This window comes from Pristiophorus japonicus, chromosome 3, assembly GCF_044704955.1.
Source record: "Pristiophorus japonicus isolate sPriJap1 chromosome 3, sPriJap1.hap1, whole genome shotgun sequence".
Classification (NCBI taxonomy): domain Eukaryota; kingdom Metazoa; phylum Chordata; class Chondrichthyes; family Pristiophoridae; genus Pristiophorus; species Pristiophorus japonicus.
In genome coordinates this window covers 262,297,603-262,318,598 of record NC_091979.1, presented here as the reverse complement: position 1 = coordinate 262,318,598, position 20,996 = coordinate 262,297,603, and the positions used below count along the sequence as shown (strand labels likewise).

At 45.3% G+C, this 20,996-nt stretch overlaps 1 protein-coding gene across 1 annotated transcript in view; it reads left to right on the top strand.

The window, feature by feature from the left end:
• The first annotated feature begins 18,178 nt into the window (after positions 1-18,178).
• vwa2 (von Willebrand factor A domain containing 2) overlaps positions 18,179-20,996 on the top strand; it is an 81,070-nt gene continuing 78,252 nt past the window's right edge. Inside the window, 1 exon segment of the mRNA XM_070873978.1 lies at positions 18,179-18,230. Coding sequence (XP_070730079.1) covers positions 18,179-18,230 — 52 coding nt within the window.

Below are 20,996 nucleotides of genomic sequence, written 5' to 3'. Positions count from 1 at the left end.
ACACAAATAACCTTCTGGAAATACTAGGGGACCGAGGGTCTAGTGAGAAGGAGGAACTGAAGGAAATCCTAATTAATCGGGAAATTGTGTCAGGGAAATTGATGGGATTGAAGACCGATAAATCCCCATAGTGTGCATCCCAGCGTACTTAAGGACGTGGCCCTAGAAATAGTGGATGCATTGGTGATCATTTTCCAACAGTCTATCGACTCTGGATCAGTTCCTATGGACTGGAGGGTAGCTAATGTAACACCACTTTTTAAAAAAGAAGGGAGAGAGAAAACAGGGAATTATAGACCGGTTAGCCGGACATCAGTAGTGGGGAAAATGTGGAATCAATTATTAAAGATGAAATAGCAGCACATTTGAAAGCAGTGACAGGATCGGTCCAAGTCAGCATGGATGTATGAAAGGGAAATCATGCTTGAAAAATCTTCTAGAATTTTTTGAGGATGTAACTAGTAGAGTGGACAAGGGAGAACCAGTGGATGTGGTGTATTTGGACTTTCAAAAGGCTTTTGACAAGGTCCCACACAAGAGATTGGTGTGCAAAATTAAAGCACATGGTATTGGGGGTAATATACTGAAATGGATAGAGAACTAATTGGCAGACAGGAAGCAGAGAGTCGGGATAAACGGGTCCTTTTCAGAATGGCAGGCAGAGACTAGTGGGGTGCCGCAGGGGTCAGTGCTGGGACCCCAGCTATTTACAATATACATTAATGATTTAGATGAAGGAATGATGTGTAATATCACCAAGTTTGCAGATGACACTAAGCTGGGTGGTGGTGTGAGCTGTGAAGAGCATGCTAAGAGACTGCAGGGTGACTTGGACAGGTTAGGTGAGTGGGCAAATGCATGGCAGATGCAGTATAATGTGGATAAATGTGAGGTTATTCACTTTGGGGGCAAAAAACACGAAGGCAGAATATTATCTGAAAGGCGGCAGATTAGGAAAAGGGTGATGCAACGAGACCTGGGTATCATGGTACATCAGTCATTGAAAGTTGGCATGCAGGTACAGCAGGCGGTGAAGAAGGCAAATGGCATGTTAGCCTTCATAGCTAGGGGATTTGAGTATAGGAGCAGGGAGGTCTTACTGCAGTTGTATAGGGCCTTGGTGAGGCCTCACCTGGAATATTGTGTTCAGTTTTGGACTACAAATCTGAGGAAGGACGTTCTTACTATTGAGGGAGTGCAGCGAAGGTTCACCAGACTGATTCCCGGGATGGCTGGACTGACATATGAGGAGAGATTGGATCAAATGTATTCACTGGAGTTCAGAACGATGAAAGGGGATCTCATAGAAACATATATGATTCTGACGGGACTGGACAGGTTAGATGCAGGAAGAATGTTCCCGATGTTGGGGAAGTCCAGAACCAGGGGACACAGTCTAAGGATAAGGGGTAAGCCATTTAGGACTGAGATGAGGAGAAACTTCTTCACTCAGAGAGTTGTTAACCTGTGGAATTCCCTACCGCAGAGAGTTGATGATGCCAGTTCATTGGATATATTCAAGAGGGCATTAGATATGGTCCTTACGGTTAAAGGGATCAAGGGGTATGGAGAGAAAGCAGGAAAGGTGTATTGAGGTGAATGATCAGCCATGATCTTATTGAATGGCGGTGCAGGCTCGAAGGGCCAAATGGCCTACTCCTGCACCTATTTTCTATGTTTCTATGACCCATGTAAACGTTTATGATTGGTCTGTGATGCTTTGTCATATGGAATTGGTTGCGTACTCCAACAAGCTAATGAGTCGGGTAAACTTCAACCAGGCGCATATTCTTCAAAAGCGGAAAGAGCCGACAGCATGGTAGAGAAAGAAGCACTAGCCTGTATGTGTGGGGTTAAAAAGGTGCATCAGTACCTGTTTGGTCTTCAGTTTGAACTGGAGACAGATCACAAGCCGCTCATTTTATTGTTCTCTGAAAACAAAGGTATCAATACCAATGCTTCATCCCGCATCCAGAGGTGGGCGCTGACATCCACTTATGACTATGTTATTCACCATAGACCTGGCACCGAGAATTGTGCCAATGCTTTGAGCCGTCTGCCGTTGCCCACAGCGGAGGTGGAAATGCCACAACCGGTGGACATATTGTTAGTTATGGATGCTTTTGAGAGTGAAGGAATCCCTGTCATGGCTCAACAAGTTAAGACTTGGACCAGCCGGGACCCGATTTTATCGGTGGCAATTGGTCTGCCATACCCAAGCAAATGTACTAGGAAACCAAAACTTACATTCATCGAAAAGTCGAACTGTCTATTCAGCCGTGCTACAGGCCAGGTCCAAGACCACTCCAACCTCTGTCGTCGAGCTGCAGTTCGCGGACGATGCCTGCGTCTGCACACACACAGGCTGAACTCCAGGACATAGTCGATGTATTTACCGAGGCATATGAAAGCATGGGTCTTACGCTAAACATTCGTAAGACAAAGGTCCTCCACCAGCCTGTCCTCGCCGCAAAGCACTGCCCCCCACCGCCCCCCCCCCCCCCAGCAGATGGCGTGGCCCCGGACAACGTGGACCACTTCCCCTATCTCGGGAGCCTCCATTGCATTGACAACAAGATCCAACACCGCCTCCAGTGCAGCCTTCGGCTGTCTGAGGAAAAGTGTTTGAAGACCAGTCCCTCAAAACTGTCACCAAGCTCATGGTCTACAGGTCATAGTAATACCCGCCCTCCTGTATGGCTCAGAGACATGGACCATGTACAGTAGACACCTCAAGTCGCTGGAGAAATACCATCAGCGATGTCTCCGCAAGATCCTGCAAATCCCCTGGGAGGACAGATGCACAAACGTTAGCGTGCTCGTCCAGGCCAACATCCCCAGCATTGAAGCACTGACCACACTTGATCAGTTCTGCTGGGCAGGCCACATAGTTCGCATGCCAGACATGAGACTCCCAAAACAAGCTCTCTACTTGGAACCCGTCCACGGTAAACGACCCAAAGGCGGGTAGAGGAAACGTTACAAGGACACCCTCCAAGGCTCCCTGATAAAGTGCGACATCCCCACTGACACCTGGGAGTCCCTGGCCCTCGACTGCCCTAAGTGGAGGAAGTGCATTCGGGAGGGCGCTGACCTCCTCGAGTATCGTTGCCAAGAGCATGCAGAGATCAAGCGCAGGCAGCAGAAGGAGCGTGTGACAAACCAGGCTCCCTGCCCACCCTTTCCCTCAACGACTATTTGTCCCACCTGTGACAGAGACTGTGGTTCTCGTATTGGACTGTACAGCCACCTAAGAACTCATGCTAAGAGTGGAAGCAAGTCTTCCTCGATTCCGAGGGACTGCTATGATATTGTGGGGCAATCGTATTGTTATGCCCAAGAAAGGGAGAGAGAAATTTGTACGTGAGCTACATAGCACACATCCCGGCATTGTAATGATGAAAACCATCGCCAGGTCTCATGTATGGTGGCCAGGAATTGACTGAACTGGAATCCTGTGCCATCACTTGCATGCAGCTCAGCTAAGCATCAGCAGAATCGCCGCTGAGTCTGTGGTTGTGGCCGTCTAAACCATGGTCCAGGATCCACATAGACTTTGCAGGTCCCTTCCTGGGGAAGATGTTTTTAGTTGTGGTGGATGCATATTCAAAGTGGATAGAGTGTATAATCATGTCATCCAGCACATCCACAGCTACCATTTGAGAATCTCAGTGTCATGTTCGCGACACACGGTCTGCCTGACATCGTTGTTAGTGACAATGGATCGTGCTTCATCAGTCAGGAGTTTCAAGAGTTCATGAAACTCAATGGTATCAAACATGTAAGGTCAGCACCGTTCAAACCTGCATCTAATGGGCAAGCAGAATGTGCTGTTTATTGTGTTCCTAACACAGATGAGACTGCACACAGGAAGGTTAAAGTAACAGTGACCTCAGTCTTTATTAAGACACTCCAGAGTGAGGAACAGGCCTTCGGGGGCCGGCTTATATACAGTGCTCCTAAGGTATGCTGGGATCCCTTTGGATTTCAGGGGATTAGCTCCCTGATGGCGGAACATGGGAGTGCATGCTTTACAGTTACACAACACTATCCAAATCAAAAAGCAGAGTATGAAGCGAGTAACCCAAGAGTCACTGCAGACTCACCTGTCATGCATACTGCTTAGTTACAGGACAAGACCACACACGCTTACCGGGGTCTCGCCTGCTGAATTAATGATGGAGAGGTCTTAAGACCAAGCTATCTCTTGTACATCCTGACTTGAATAATCATGTTGAATATAGAAGACAAAGTCAGCAAAGGTATCACGATCGCGCAGCTGTGTCATGCGATATTCTGTAAATGATCCTGTATATGTTCTGAATTATGGTCAGGGTCCCAAGTGGATCGCTGGTACTGTCATGGCCAAGGAGGGCAACAGAGTATTTATTGTCAAGTTCAAAAATGGGCAAACATGCAGGAAACATATGGATCCGACAAAGCTGCGGCACACAGACACACCGGAACAGTCGAGGAAGAGACAATCGACGACCAACCAACCTACCCCCAGTCATCAGAGGACTCAGTGGTCATCAGTGAATCGGGACTTTCAATCACTGACATGTTCAATGAAAATGGACTTTCAATCCCTGACATGGCCATTGCCACTCCCACCAGGTCAGCCACCCAGCCACCAGTCACAACAGACTGAACACTCACCCAAGGCTGGAGTTGAACTGAGACGGTCAACCTGGGAGCGTAAAACACCGGACCGTCTCAATTTGTAAAAGACTGTGTTAATATCTCAGAGGGGGGTATTGTCATGTATGTACTTTTGGGATTACTAGCCACGAGATGGCTTCACTGTTGGCCATTTTGTATATTAGGCACTTTGGGCCTTAATAAAGCAGAGCCAAGGTCATACCTCTTGGAGTTAAACAGTACCTAGTCTAACAGTTATTGCATTCACAACACTTTCATAAGAACATAAGAAATAGGAAGAGGAGTAGGCCATACGGCTCCTTGAGCCTGCTCCGCCATTTAATATGATCATGGCTGATTCGATCATGGACTCAGGTCCACTTCTCTGCCCGCTCCCCATAACCCCTTAATCCCTTATCGGTTAAGAAACTGTCTATCTCTGTCTTAAATTTATTCAATGACCCAGCTTCCATAGCTCTCGGAAGCAGCGAATTGCACAGATTTACAACCCTCTGAGAGAAGAAATTTCTCCTCATCTCAGTTTTAAATGGACGGCCCCTTATTCTAAAATTATGCCCCCTAGTTCTAGTCTCCTCTATCAGTGGAAACATCCTCTCTGCATCCACCTTGTCAAGCCCCCTCATAATCTTATACGTTTCGATAAGATCACCTCTCATTATTCTGAATTCCAATGAGTAGAGGCCCAACCTACTCAATCTTCCCTCTTAAGTCAACCCCCTCATCTCCGGAATCAACCTAGTGAACCTTCTCTGAACTGCCTCCAAAGCAAGTGTATCCTTTCTTAAATACAGAAACCAAAACTGTACACAGTATTCCAACTGTAGCCTCGCCAATACATTGTATAACTGTAGCAAGACTTCCTTTTATATTCCATCCCCTTTGCAATAAAGGCCAAGATTCCACTGGTCTTCCCGATCACTTGCTGTACCTGCATACTAACTTTTTGTGTTTCATGCACAAGTACCCCCAGGTGCCGCTGTACTGCAGCACTTTGCAATTTTTCTCCATTTAAATAATAACTTGCTCTTTGATTTTTTTTCTGCCGAAGTGTATAACCTTATATTTTCCAACATTATACTCTATCTGCCAATTTTTTGCCCATTCATTTAGCTTGTCTATGTCCTTTTGCAGATTTTGTGTGTCCTCCTTACACATTGCTTTCCCATCCATCTTTGTATCGTTAGCAAACTTGGCTACGTTACACTCGGTCCCTTCTTCCAAGTCATTCATATAGATTGTAAATAGTTGGGGTCCCAGCACTGATCCCTGCAGCACCCCACTAGTTACTGATTGCCAACCCGAGAATGAACCATTTATCCTGACCCTGTTTTCTATTAGCTAGCCAATCCTCTATCCCTGCTAGTATATTACCCCCAACCCCCTGAACTTTTATCTTGTGCAGTAACCTTTTATGTGGCACCTTGTCAAATGCCTTCTGGAAGTTCCAATACACCACATCCACTGATTCCCCTTTATCCACCCTGTTCGTTAAATCTGCAAAGAATTCCAGCAAATTTGTCAAACATGATTTCCCTTTCATAAATCCATACTGACCAAGCGTGACTGAATTATGTTTTTCCAAATATCCTGCTACTGCTTCCCAACCACAAATGTTAGGCTAACTGGTCTTTTTTAAATAGAGGCATTACATTTGCAATTTTCCAATCCAGGGAATTTCGGTAAATTACAACCAATGCTTTGGAAACCTTTGTCAAAAAGGCATCAATGGCAAATTAATATTTGTCTTTTAGATCTTGTATGGAAGATATTCTGAAGAGAGAAATCTTTTGATCAGTTTGATAGCAGAACAAAACAAGCATTTGAGAAAAATAAATTTAAAATATGCAGTTAGTTATTTGTTTGGAGTCAGACTGCTAATTTGCAAAATCCCAGTTTACTGCATAGGGCATATTTTAGAATGGCTTAATGGCGGTGGGAAGCAGTTATTTCATCATATTAAAGCTCTCTCCTATGCGGCCTCATTTCAAAATGTCACATTTCAAAATACACAAGTTCTTCAAGTTTTCTGATTTACCAGGCTTTTAGTACACTGGTGAAAATGCCTCCACTATAATGAATGTTTGATTCATGTTTCATGACAGTACCTGGTTATCTCTTTTGTGTTGTGTTGTGCAGCGGAAGTGTTCAGTATTGAAAGGAATTTCTCAATTTTTAGCCAAGTAGCCTTTAAGAGTAACAAGTTCAACAACACTTTAAATGTCATGTTATTTTCACTTAAACATCAGACAGTTTAATGTCAGAAAATGTGTTGTGAAAGAGCTAGACCGAAGCTTCTGTATCTGTTCTCTTGAAAAGATAACTCCTATCTAATTACATATTATAAGACATAACATGAAATCTTCACATCTTTCACAGTGTGGTAACTCATGAGGATTGCTCCCTGTGATCTGTTCCCCATGATCCAGATAAATAAATTAATTCTTATTGTAAAACCAGAAAGCAGAAATGTTGATACTAGCATTCTAGTAACAATTAAACATGAGTTTTATTTTTAATTCATTTAATGTTAAGTGCTGTGAGATGCAAGTGTCTGCATGGTTCAATTGGTAGCATTCTTGCTTCTGAGTCAGAAGGCTATGGTTTAAGTCCCACTTAAGTACCTATTTTAGGTTAACACTTCAATGTAGCACTGAGAGTACCTGGAACATCAGGACCCTCATGGACAACCCCAACAGCGACAGGCCAGAACACCGCACCGCCATAGTTGCCCGGGAACTTGGACGCTTTGATATCGACATCGCTGCCCTAAGCGAGACCCGGCAGGCAGGGGAAGGCCAGCTCAAGGAACAAGATGGAGGTTACACCTTCTTCTAGAAAAGAAAACCAGAAGAAGAACGCCGCCTCCACGGAGTCGGCTTCGCCATCAAAGGCGAGCTGGTTGACCGCCTCAAAGACTCCCCCTGCGGGGCTAACGAACGCCTCATGACTCTTCGACTCACCCTATCTTGGAACCAGTGTGTCACAGTCATCAGTGCATACGCCCCGACACTCAATGCAACTGATGAGGCCAAAGAGGGTTTTTACACCAACCTTTCAAAATCCCTGTCCTGCATCCCAGCGGACGACAAACTGATCCTCGGTGACGTCAATGCCAGGGTTGGCAAGGACACAGATCTCTGGGGGACGTGATTGGCAGGGAGGGAGTAGGGAAAACCAACTCCAGTGGTACCCTACTCCTGACAAAATGTCTAGAGCATGAACTTGTTATCACCAACACCTTGTTCTGCCAGAGGGACAAATACAAGGCATCATGGCAACACCCTCGCTCCAAGCACTGGCACCTGCTCGACTATGTCATTGTCCGAGCCAGGGATCGCAAGGATGTGCGCATCACCCGCGCCATGACCTTAGCCGACGACTGCTGGATGGACCACCGCCTAATCCGATCCATCATCAACATCAACATGGCCCCAAAATGGAGGGGGCAGCAGAAGCAGTGTCACGCAAAAGTCAATGCCGGAGCACTTAAGGACCCAGCTTAAGAGAGCCCGATACAGCCAGTGCCTCGCAGCTAACCTGGCGTGCTTTTACGACCCCGAGACACAGAATGCCCACAGCGCTTGGTCTGCCCTCCAGGCCTCCATAGAGACACCCGGTTACTCAACCAGGAAACATCAGGACTGGTTTAATGAGAATGATCAGGAGATCCAAGAGCTAATAGATCGCAAGCGCAGGGCATTTCTGAGCCTTAAGCAACAACCCAACTCGGGAGCAGCAAAACAACATTACAGGCGGCTCAAGGCTGAGGTCCAGCAAAAAACCCGGGACCTAAAGAACAGGTGGTGGATGGAGAAAGCATTGGAGATACAGCAGCTGGCTGACAGCCATGATGTGCGAGGATTCTTTATTGCAGTCAAGGCCACCTACGGGCCAAACACCCAAGGCCCCACCCCATTGCTTGCTAAGAACGGGGAAACGCTCATCAAGGACACTGAGACAGTCAGGGCCCACTGGAAGGAGCACTTCGAAGATCTCTCAATCGAGACTCTGTCTTTGACACAAGTGTTCTCGACTCCATTCTGCAGCATGCTACCCGCCACCACCTCAGTAAGACCCCAACACTGCACGAGGTAGAAAAAGCCATAAGACATCTTAAAAACAACAAGGCTACGGGTGCGGATGGAATCCCTGCTGAGGCATTGAAGTATGGCGGAGAGGCACTGCTGGCGCGAATACTCGACCTCATCTCTCATCTGGAGGGAGGAGAGCATGCCGGGGGATCTCAGAGATGCAGTAATTGTGACCATCTTTAAAAATGGGGACAAGTCTGACTGCGGCAACTACAGAGGAATCTCCCTGCTATCAGCCACTGGGAAAGTCGTCACTCGAGTCCACCTCAACCGTCTTCTTTCCGTGGCCAAGGAGCTCCTCCCGGAGTCACAATGTGGATTTTGTCTCCTACGGGGCACAACGGACATGATTTTCGCAACGCGACAGCTACAGGAAAAATACAGGGAACAGCGCTAGCCCTTATACATAGCCTTCTTCGATCTTACAAAAGCCTTTGACACTGTCAACCATGAGGGTTTATGGAGCATCGTCCTCCATTTCGGATGCCTTCAAACGTTCGTCACCATCCTCCGCCTGCTCCACGACGACTTACAGGCCGTGACCCTTACCAACGGATCCATCACAGACCCAATCCACGTCTGGACCGGGGTCAAACAGGGCTGCGTCATGGCCCCAACCCTCTTATCTATCTTTCTCGCTGCCATGCTCCACCTCCACAATCAACAAGCTCCTCGCTGGAGTGGAATTAAACTACAGAACCAGTGGGAACCTGTTCGACCTGCACCGTCTCCAGGCCAGATCCAAGACCACCCCAACCTCTGTCGTCGAACTACAGTACGCGGACGACGCCTGCGTCTGCGCACATACAGAGGCTACACATAGTCGATGTATTTACTGAGGCGTATGAAAGCATGGGCCTTACGCTAAACATCCGTAAGATAAAGGTCCTCCTCCAGCCTGCCCTCACCACACAGCACTGCCTCCCCAGTCATCAAGATCCACGGCACAGCCTGGACACCGTGGACCACTTCCCATTTCTCGGGAGCCTCCTATCAACAAGAGCAGGCATCGACGATGAGATCCAACATCGCCTCCAGTGCGCCAGTGCAGCCTTCGGCCGCCTGAGAAAAAGTGTGTTTGAAGACCAGGCCCTTAAAACTGCCACCAGGATCATGGTCTACAGGGCTGTAGTAATACCTGCCCTTCTGTATGGCTCGGAGACATGGACCATGTACAGTAGACACCAAGTTGCTGGAGAAATATCACCAACTATGTCTCCGCAGGATCCTACAAATCCGCTGGGAGGACAGGCGCACCAACATCAGCGTCCTCATTCAGGCTAACAGCCTCAGCATTGAAGTACTGACCACATTCGATCAGCTCCATTGGGCAGGCCACATAGCCTGCATGCCAGACACTAGACTCCCAAAGCAAGTGTTCTACTTGGAGTTCCTTCATGGCAAACGAGCCAAAGGTGGGCAGCTGAAACGCTACAAGGACACCCTCAAAGACTCCCTGATAAAGTACGACATCCCCACTGACACTTGGGAGTCTCTGGCCCAAGACAACCCTAAGTGGAGGAAGTGCATCCGAGAGGGTGCTGAGCACCTCGAGTCTCAACGCTGAGAGCGTGCAAAAATCAAGCGCAGACAGCGGAAAGAGGGTGTGGCAAACCAGTCTCACCCACCCCTTCCCTCAACGACTATCTGTCCCACCTGTGACAGGGTCTGTGGCTCTCGTATTGGACTGTTCAGCCACCAAAGAACTCACTTAAGGAGTGGAGGCAAGTCTTCCTCGATTCTGAGGGACTGCTTATGATGATGATGATGAGAGTACTGCATTGTTGGAGGTGTTGTCTTTTGGATGAGACCTAAATCCCATTTACCTTTTTTAGGAGGATACAAAAGATCCCATGTCAAGACTGGAAGAAAAAGCAAGGGCGGTTATCCTAGGCAACACTTTCTTTCCTTCAAGCAACACCTGCAAAACAGATTAACCAGTTATTAATCTCATTTGATGTTTGTGGCACCTTGCTGTGCTCAAAATTGGCTTGTTTTGTTTGTCTGCATAACAAACATGACTATATTTAAGTTATTCATTTTCAATGAAGTGGCTTGGGATGTACTGTGGATGTGAAGGGTTCTATATAAATGCAAATCTTTTCTATTTTCTTTTTTTTTTACTATTTTAAAATGGTTGGGGCGCCTATCATTCATTCCTAAAAACAAAGAAATGAACATGCAGAGGAGTTTGAATCATTTACACTTCTGTGTTTGTTTTCAGTTCTGCCATGATGGTTCGAGCACTCCCATTTCAGATTGCATGCACTTTACTGCTTACCCAAGGTATGTGTGTCTTAATTATTTCTTGACAGTGTGCTGCTTTAAACACTGTCACTTCAGGTATGGTAGTAGATAAATATACCATTACATTACCCTGCAAGGTATCGCAAGTCTGACCCCAGGAGAACATTTTCTACCAATTCCCACATTCTCTGTCCCATGACCTCTTAGAGAGCAAGGGTAACAAATGAGTGCAAGTTACTCACCAATAATTCGCAATACCAAGTATTGGTAAGTCTGACCAAAGGTTTTACTTAAAATTGCCATCATATAATTTAGTTGGACAAGGGTTAAACCCAGAGATTTAAAGAACATTTTTTTAATGTTTATTCATCGAGTACTAATAGATCCATTACAACCCAAGAAAAGCCAGTGTCTTTATAAAGAGGTTTGTTTTATATGTTTCACAGTATGCACAGAAGTAACATTCTGTGCGATCAACATTTAAAATTTGACATGATCAAACTCTTGAACAGTGGGACCCTCTTACTTCACTTATTCCCACTGACCGGGCTCCTTTCATTTTCAAACAGCCTTCATGGAAAACCATGTGCTGTATGATTGGAATCAGCTTGTAAACCAACGCACATCGTCAGCACTGTGTGTTTATAGCATGTCGTTGATAAATACAGTGCCAACATTCCATGCACTTGCACAGCATGCTGAAATAATCCATAGCCTCTGCAAGAAAAAAATCTAAAGTGGATTAAAAGGCAACATCTTATTTAATTATCAGAAAACATAGATGAATAGGATAAACATTTATTATAAAATTCTTAGATGTTAAATAAAAGACTCCTTATCTAAAATTCTTAAATATCTAAGTTGAAAATATTTTTTTAATTCATTCCTGAGATGTGGGCGTTGCCAGCATTTATTGCCCGTCTCAAATTGCCCTTGAGAAGGTGGTGGTGAGCCACCTTCTTGAACTGCTATAGTCCGTGTGGTGAATGTACTCGCACAGTGCTGTTTGATAGGGAGTTCCAGGATTTTGACCCAGCGACAATGAAGGAATGGCGATATATTTCCAAGTCAGGAAGGTGTTTGACTTGGAGGGGGAACTTGGAAGAGGTGGTGGTCCTATGCGTCTGCTGCCCTTGTCCTTCTAGGTGGCCAAGGTCGCTGGTTTGGGAGGTGCTGTCGAAGAAGCCTTAGCAAGTTGCTGTGGTGCATCTTGTAGATGACACACACTGCAGTCACGGTGCGCTAGTGGTGGAGGGAGTGAATGTTGAAGGTGTTGGATGGAGTGCTAATCAAGCAGGCTGCTTTGTCCTGGATGGTATCAAACTACTTGTGTTGTTGGAGCTGCACTCATTCAGGCAAGTGGAGGGTATTCCATCACACACCTGATTTGAGCCTTGTTGATGGTGGAACGGCTTTGGGGCGTCTGGAGGTGAGTGATTCAACACAGATCACCCAGGCTCTGACCTGCTCTTGTAGCCGCAGTATTAATATGGCTGGTCCAGTTAAGTGTCTGGTCAATGGTGACCCCCCAGAATGTTGATGATGGGGGGATTCGATGTTGATGGTAATGCCATTGTATTGCAAGGGGTGGTGATTAGACTTTCTCTTGTTGGAGATGGTCATTGCCTGGCTCTTGTGTGGCGCGAATGTTAGTTGCCACTTATCAATCCAAGCTTGAAAAAATGAGCAGTAGACTCTTCTACTAGCCTAACTACCAGACCTGAATACAATGAAATAGCATTTTTAACGGTGTAGTGAGATTACCTGCTTATCTGAGAACTGAGCTGAGAAGTGTTGTCTGAGGATAGGATTGATAGTTTGAACTGCTGGTCTCCTGCGTTGTTTTTTTCCTTCCATTGCAGACTATTTGATCCATTCATACTCCTTCACAACTAGCTAGGACATGGGCCTCTACTACCATAAACCCTGCTAGTTTAATCCCTTCCTACAGAAGGCTGAGAACTGATGAAATTCTCGCAACTGAGATGGGCTGACTTGAGTGGCAGGTAGCCATGCAACTCAGACCTATGACCTTTTAGTTATGCACTCGATCAGTTGCACTGAAAGACTCTTCATTTCTGCTTCTGGAACCCATATGAAGCATAGGGCTGACTAATTTCTATGAATTTTGTCAAAATTGTGTTAACATATAAACCTTTGAGATTTTTTTGTCTTATTTGAGACCTAACCCAGGAGTCTAAAATCTGTGTGATATTGTACAATATCCCTCCAGCATTGAAGTCGATTCTTGTTTCCAGCAAATCTTGTCAATTTCAGAGAACTATGCCAAAGACTACCACAAAAAAAAGGGAAAGTAACTTTTTCTATAGGTTTATAAGTTAGGGTGACCATATTTTCCAAACTGGATCCGGGGACACACAGGGTGGGAGCACAGCAAAGTATCCAAGACGGAAAATGTCGTTTGCGCAACGTGACGAGGCAACATTTTTTAGCAGCCTGCATTTTAACAGTGGCACATATACACGACAAATGTAAAACAAATGTGCATATAATTAGTGCGGGAGTGACATCACACTTTTGAAGCGCATTCAGTCACCGACTCCCCTCCCCCGACAGTGACTTGAGGATACATCTGACCACTCCCCCGGTGACTGAGGTCAGACCTGCCCCTTTCTCTTCTCCCCCTCCCGCGGTGAGTGAGGTCACACCTGACCCCTCCCCCATCATCCCTTAGTGACTGAGGTCACACTTGCCCCCTTCCCCCAGTGATTGATATCATACCTGCCCCCTTCCTGTGATTGATGTCACTCCTGCCTCCTCCCAGCAGTGACTTTGTTCACACCTGACCCCTCCCCCCGTGACTAAGGTCACACCTGACCCCGATGCCCCTCCCTCCCAGTGAGCGAGGTCACAGTTGACCACTCTTCCCCCAGTGTCTAGGATTAGTGCACCTCCCCTTTCTCTGGTTATTGCACCAGGGCCTTCCCCCGCAACCTCCTTCTCATTTGCTCTGGTTGCCGTGTTCCCAGACACATCCGACGCTGACAATCCAGCAACACGAGTCCAACCGGAAACTCAGACAACCAGCACCTGTGCAGAAAGACTGCCCAGTCGCACGTGCACAATGAGTCACTCTGGCCATTGTACAATTTGTTGTTTAATTTAGCCTCAGAGCCCCAACTGACAGCGAAGGGGGATGCGCTCACTGTCCAGGGCTACACTTCGGGGACGAGTTTTGTGAACGGCGAGTTTTCCGGGGACATTGTTTGCCCCGGGACACAGTACCTCATCCAAGGGTCTGTCACCAAGGATTTGTTGAAAGGATTGCTTCAGCAATGACTTTTTTAAAGCCTATACTAATTACAATAAGCCCTCTGTGACCTTTCCAAACTCACTGTTCAGGAATGCCTTCGATAAATTTCCCCTTACCTGCCAGAAATGGACCTCATCAGTGTTGCTGCCCCTCCTACCTCGACTGAATCTTCATGCCGAGTACCTTTCTGCCAATACTGTTCCCTCCTGTTCCCGCTGTTCCCGATCATGCATATCAAAGACCATGCCTTTGTTCACAATGCCAACCATTCCCCCAAGAAAACAACTATCACCAAGCTTCTGCCATCATTTCCTACCACATTCCACGACCCCCATCTCAATACCGACACACCCCAAGTGCACCCTTCAACTTCTGCCATACCTAACATCTTCCAGTGTTCCCATACTCTTGATCCCTCTTCCACTGTTCTAGTACCCTAGGACTACTGCTCCCGAAGGCTATGATTTTCTGAAATTGATCCACTCTTAGTAGATCCTCATACCTCCTTCCCAGGGTTCTCAAACACCATGAATTCTCCACCCCTAGTGCTGCCACATTCTGCAGTCCTTCTCCAGGACCTCTCAGATCCTCAGTCCCCTTACAAATCTATCCTCCCAATGCTATCAACCTCAATAGCCTCCCCAACTCTCCACGATAAAGCCACTCAGTTCCTATAACCAACCTCCTATCTACCTGCAATGTGGAACATCCTCCTTTATCTGCTGAGCTTCAAAAAAGGTAAGAGATATTTAAAGTAGCCTTTAATCAAAACCATTCCTTTACAGTTTCCATGTAAATTGCACCTCGTCATAGATTTTGAAACGGAATCTCTCACTATCATTACTGCAGCATTCTGTAACAAACTGCAATTATGCTGATTCACTAATCATTGGTGACATTAATAATACATTTAATGTTGCATAGTTTAAAACAGCATGCTCTGACTCATGATGAATGGCATCATTGGGAGATCTGTGTATATATAAACTTATTTTGCTGTTATTGAGATCATGATTCTTTTTTGAACCATGCAGAATTAAGATCTATTTCTACGCCCCGTCATTACCCTTAACTAAATAATGTCCCACTTTATTGGGTTATTTGTGTTCAGATTGGGCATTTCCGACTGCCAGACTAGTGTCCGTATTGTTGCATGTGGTGCGATTGAGACCATCACTTTAGCTGGAAAAGATTTCAGTCCTTTGACTTCCTATGTTACAACTGAATTACATTAGATTTAGCATTAACCTATTAGAGTATCATGCTGGCAATGTTCTGTGCACAGGATTTAGTTACATCTATTTTCATCCTTTAATGAGCAATATGTGGTGCCAAACAAATTCCATCACGATGAATAATCATGTTCCTAAGGTACTCGACCTAATATCTTCTTGTTCGGTATATTATTGCATAGTTTTTTGTCTGGCTCTCACTTTCTCTAATATGTATTTATGAATCTGAATCATGCACACTATGTTTTAAACAACATTTATACTAACCAACTTGATGTGTTCTTGGGCACTGCCTTATTTTTTTGTTGTGAAATGTGACTCTTTCCTCCCCATACACAAGCAAAATAAGAACATAAGAATTGGGAGCTGGAGTAAGACATTCGGCCCCTTGAACCTGCTCCGACATTCAATAAGATCAAGGCTGATCTTATATCTCAACGCCACTTTCCTGCACTATCCCCATATCCCTTGATTCTCTTAATATTCAAAAATCTATCAATCTCTCTTTTGAATATACTCAATGACTGAGCAACCACAGTCCTCTGGGGTAGAGAATGCCAAAGATTCACCACCCTCTGAGTGAAGAAATTTCTCCTCATCTCAATGGCCGACCCCTTATTCTCAGACTGTGACCCCTGGTTCTAGTCTGTTTGCATATGGTTTGCATACTTTGATAAGATTTTCTTTTCAAAGAGCAAAACTGGATCTGAAAAGTATAGAGAAGGAACACTGCTGTAAAATCCTAAATTATTTTTGAGATGTGCATGTGTCTTCAGTAATTCAACAGACTGGATGACTTCAACACCTTTATACTTTTTCACGCTGTTGTGGCAATTTTTTTTTAAAGAGTCCTACGAAGATTCCTTGCCACAGTTCTGTGTGTGACTGATACTGCGCTGTGTATACCAGAGTGGTAGAATGTATATTTTCCACACAGTGGGGTAATGTTCAACTTCACCGCCTAGGTGATAATGCAGTGCAGTAGATCAACCGCCCATTACAGAGCTCATCTCATTGTCATCCCATTGATTTCTGAAGAATCAGCAAGTTGCTGTTAGACAATTCTGCTGAGCGAAGGAGAACCAGCAGGTACTCATTTATTCATTTAACTCCAGGAACTGGTACACTAAAAGCTTACCATAACTGGAAGCCTGGAGAAATCATATTTATAAAAATGCTATGATAAGATTATGATGTTAACTTGCTAATAAACCTGCTCAGAAGCATAACAACAAGCCTCAGTGTGATTAAGACCAGATGTCTGCTTTTCTATCATTTCTTGTCTTTCACCTCAGTGGAAAAGCTCACGGGGTTTAGGGTAAGATATTAGAATTGATAGAGGATTGATTAACTAACAGAAAACAGAAACTGGATAAATGGGTCATTTTCCGGTTGGCAAACAATGACTAGTGGGGTGCCGCAAGGATCGGTGCTGTGTCCTCAAGTATTTACAATCTATATTAATGACTTGGATAAAGGGACCGAGTGTAATGTAGCCATTTGCTGATGATATAAAGATGGGTGGGAAAGCAAATTGTGAGGAGGACACAAAAAAATCTACAAAGGGATATAGGGTCCTGACGTTCCAGGTCTCGAACTTCATGTTAAAGGAGTGGAAGATGCCTGTGCATGAGTTCTTTTAATGTGGGGTGGCCATTGCACACCGGCTACCACACGGGCTTAGCTGAGCAAGGTCTTGGTCCAGTGGCAAAGGTAAGGGATATAGACAGGCTAAGTGAATGGACAAAAATTTGGCAGATGGAGTATAATGTGGGAAAATGTGAGGTTATCCACTTTGGCACAAATAATAGAAAAGCAAATTATAATTTAAATGGAGAAAAATTGTGAAGTGCTGCAGTACAGAGAGACCTGGGGGTCCTTGTGCATGAAACACAAAAAGTGAGTATACAGGTACAGCAAGTAATCAGGAAGGCAAATGGAATGTTGGCCTTTATTGCAAGGGGGATAGAGTATAAAAGCAGAGAAGTCCTGCTACAACTGTACAGGGTATTGGTGAGGCCACACCTGGAGTACTGCGTACAGTTTTGGTCTCCGGATTTAAGGAAGGATATACTTGCATTGGAGACTGTTCAGAGAAGGTTCACTAGGTTGATTCCGGAGATGAGGGGGTTGACTTAGGAGGTTAGGTTGAATAGGTTGGGCCTATACACATTGGAGTTCAGAAGAATGAGAGGTGATCTTATTGAAACTTATAAGATAATGAGGGGGTTCGACAAGGTGAATGCAGAGAGGATATTTCCACTCATAAGGGAAACTAAAACTGGGGACATAGTCTTAAAATAAGGGGCCACCCATTTAAAACTGAGATGAGGAGAAATTTCTTCTGAGGGTTGTAAATCTATGGAATTCTCTGCCCCAGAGAACTGTGGAGGCTGGGTCATTGAATATATTTAAGACAGAGATAGACAGATTTTTGAGCGATAAGGGAGTAAAGGGTTATGGGGAGCGGACAGGGAAGTGGAGCTGAGTCCATGATCAGATCAGCCATGATCTTATTGAGTGGCGGGGCATGCTCAAGGGCCAAATGGCCTACTCCTGCTCCTATTTCTTATGTTCTTCTGGAAGAGCAGGGCAGCAGGTGGCAAATCCCGACCACTCCTGCTATTAGGTTGCTCCTTGTCAGGACAGAAGGAGCTGGGTGGGAATGAACTATGACGGTCTTCCTCTTCATCTTCCAGCCTAAAGTGAGTCTGATACTGCAAGGTATTGAGAATTGACAAGTCGCACCTTTTGACACAGTGCGACAAAAAGCATCCCAAGGAACTCTATTCTCATTATTTGCTATTTTCACTCAGTACTCACATTGTGTTCTAAATGTGAATGGACCCTCAAAGCCCACAGAAGCTTTTGTTGCATGTAAAAAGCAAATCACAGTCATTCTAAACAGGTAGCTACTAGTGTTAACAATTGAAACAATTTTGCAGGTGATGACAAGACTGTACTTCGCGATTTTAGCCCTGTAGCAGCTGTTTCTGGTTTCCGTGTCTTGCCCAAATATGATATTGTGGCAAGTTATAATTCAGGGAGCAGCTGTTCTCCACTTCCACTTGCTGACATTCTCTCTCTGGTCGTAGGTTACAAACAGCATCTTAAGAGATAACAAAGATTGTAGTATACAGCTTTGTGCACTAATTCCTCAACCTGTGGTCACAGCTAATCAAACATGAAGTACAATTTTCCAGTGTGGCCCTATGTCAGCTGTATGGTGTGGGATGTTGATAACCCAGGAATGGCAAACTGATCGAGATGTGGATTATCCTTACAATGAGCCACTCATCGAACTAAACACATGTTTCTGTCAAATGTAAACTAAAACATCGTATCTTGTTTAAAATGAAGTTTGTGACTGCTGCTGTGATTAGTTTGCTATTTCATGCTAGTATTAGAGACTGATGGATGGACAGGCCGATTGGCCGACTCGCTGACTTATTTGGATTTATACAGTGCCTTTCACGAACTCAGGACGTCCTAAAGTGCTTTACAGCTTATAAAATAGTTTTGAAGTGTAATCACTGTTGTAATGTAGGAAAGACAATGTAAATATTTCAGTTTCTTCCAAGCATGATAATTTGGAGAATCATCATCATCGTAGGCAATCCCTTGAAATCGAGGAAGATTTGCTTCCACTCTAAAAGTGAGTTTTGTACAGTCCAATACGGAAATTATGGTCTCTGTCACAGGTGGGACAGACAGTCGTTGAAGGAAAGGGTGGGCGGGGAGTCTGGTTTGCTGCACACTCCTTTCGCTGCCTGCGCTTACTTTCTGCATGCTCTTGGCGATGAGACTCGAGGTGCTCAGCGCCCTCCCAGATGCACTTCCTCCACTAGGGCGGTCTTTGGCCAGGGACTCTCAGGTGTTGGTGGGGGGGATGTTGCATTTTATCAAGGAGGCTTTGAGGGTGTCCTTGAAACATTTCCTTTGCCCACCTGGGTATCGCTTGCCGTGTCGGAGTTCCAAGTAGAGTGCTTACTTTGGGATTCTTTTGTCAGGCATGCAAACAATGTGGTCCGCCCAACGGAGCTGGTCGCGTGTGGTCAGTGCTTCGATGCTGGGGATGATGGCCTGATCGAGGACACTAACGTTGGTGCGTCTGTCCTCCCAGGGGATTTGCAGGATCTTGTGGAGACATCGTTGGTGATATTTCTCCAGTGATTTGAGGTGTCTACTGTATATGGCCCACGTCTCTGAGCCATACAGGAGGGCGGGTATCACTACAGCCCTGTAGACCTTGTAGATACTGTTGTAGTTGTAACGTCGTATGCAGTGAGTTGCAGATGGCCGTCAGACTGATAACCGCTTACTGTCCCCCCTCCATCTTGGTAACCTAACCTGTAATCCACTTTAAATAGGAAAGCTGAAATGGGCAACAGGAAAAGAGCTGCTTATTGTACATAGGAAATCTTTCACACTTTTGCCTGTACATCTATTTATTTCATTCCATAAGAAAAATGATTTGAGCCTTTTGCCTTTAGGACTTGGGTTCAGACCTTATCCGGTCTGATGGGATAAGAGTTTCCTCTTTGTACTGGCGTTAAGGGTACTATGTTGAATTAGTTTGGCTACTTTCAGCCTAATGTCTGGTGGGCATGGGCCCACAGCAAAAATCTTACCCACGTGTTCTGCTAAAGGGCATTCTTACTTGGAGAAGACAGCTCATTCGAGAGAGGAAAAATATCAGTGATGTAGCAGGCTTGGATTGAGGCACATTGAATCTCACGATACTCTACTTGTGCTGACACAGCTGCTTGAAATGTGAAAACCTTTGATTTCCTGTGCTAATATCCCTCAACTTGTTGAGTACAAAATTCACTATTGGAAAAATCTAACTATTGGCTTGATCTTTTTCATTTGCTTCTACTGACTTCTCATCCTTCCTCATGCCTATTTTAAGCCAGGCAGGCAGAACAATCTGAGGCCGGAATTTTCCCCTTTTGGGTTTGTAACTTGGGCCCAGTTCAAGTGTTAAAAATGGGATTCCCGCCTCCAACCCGACCATTTACGGTTTTACCGGAGGTGGGTCGGGGAGAGCTGATGACCAACCTGGTCACAGGCGTCGGTACTTTAATTTAAATATTGTAATGAGGCTGGAAGCCTCTTTTTTTTTTCCCACCCTCCATTTTGTGTTTAACTCCCTGTGGACGGTGTTGTGTATGAAGAAAGAGTCAGACTGAACACTGTGAGCTCAAAGTAAAGTGTGACCTTAGTCTTTTATTGCAGGTCTCCAGAGTGCCTCTCCAACCTGTTAAGCCTCCTTAAATACCTGTGCTCCCAAGGGATTATGGGATCCCTTGGGACTCCAAGGGATGAGCCCTCTGGTGGCTGTACAGAGTAAATACAAGTATACATATATAACAGACGGGTTTCACACAATTCATGAAACCCGGCAATTAAACCGAGATGGGGACTGCTGCATCCAGGAGATAAGTGGATTTATACCTACCTCCTGGATCTAGGGTCCCGGCGACCATA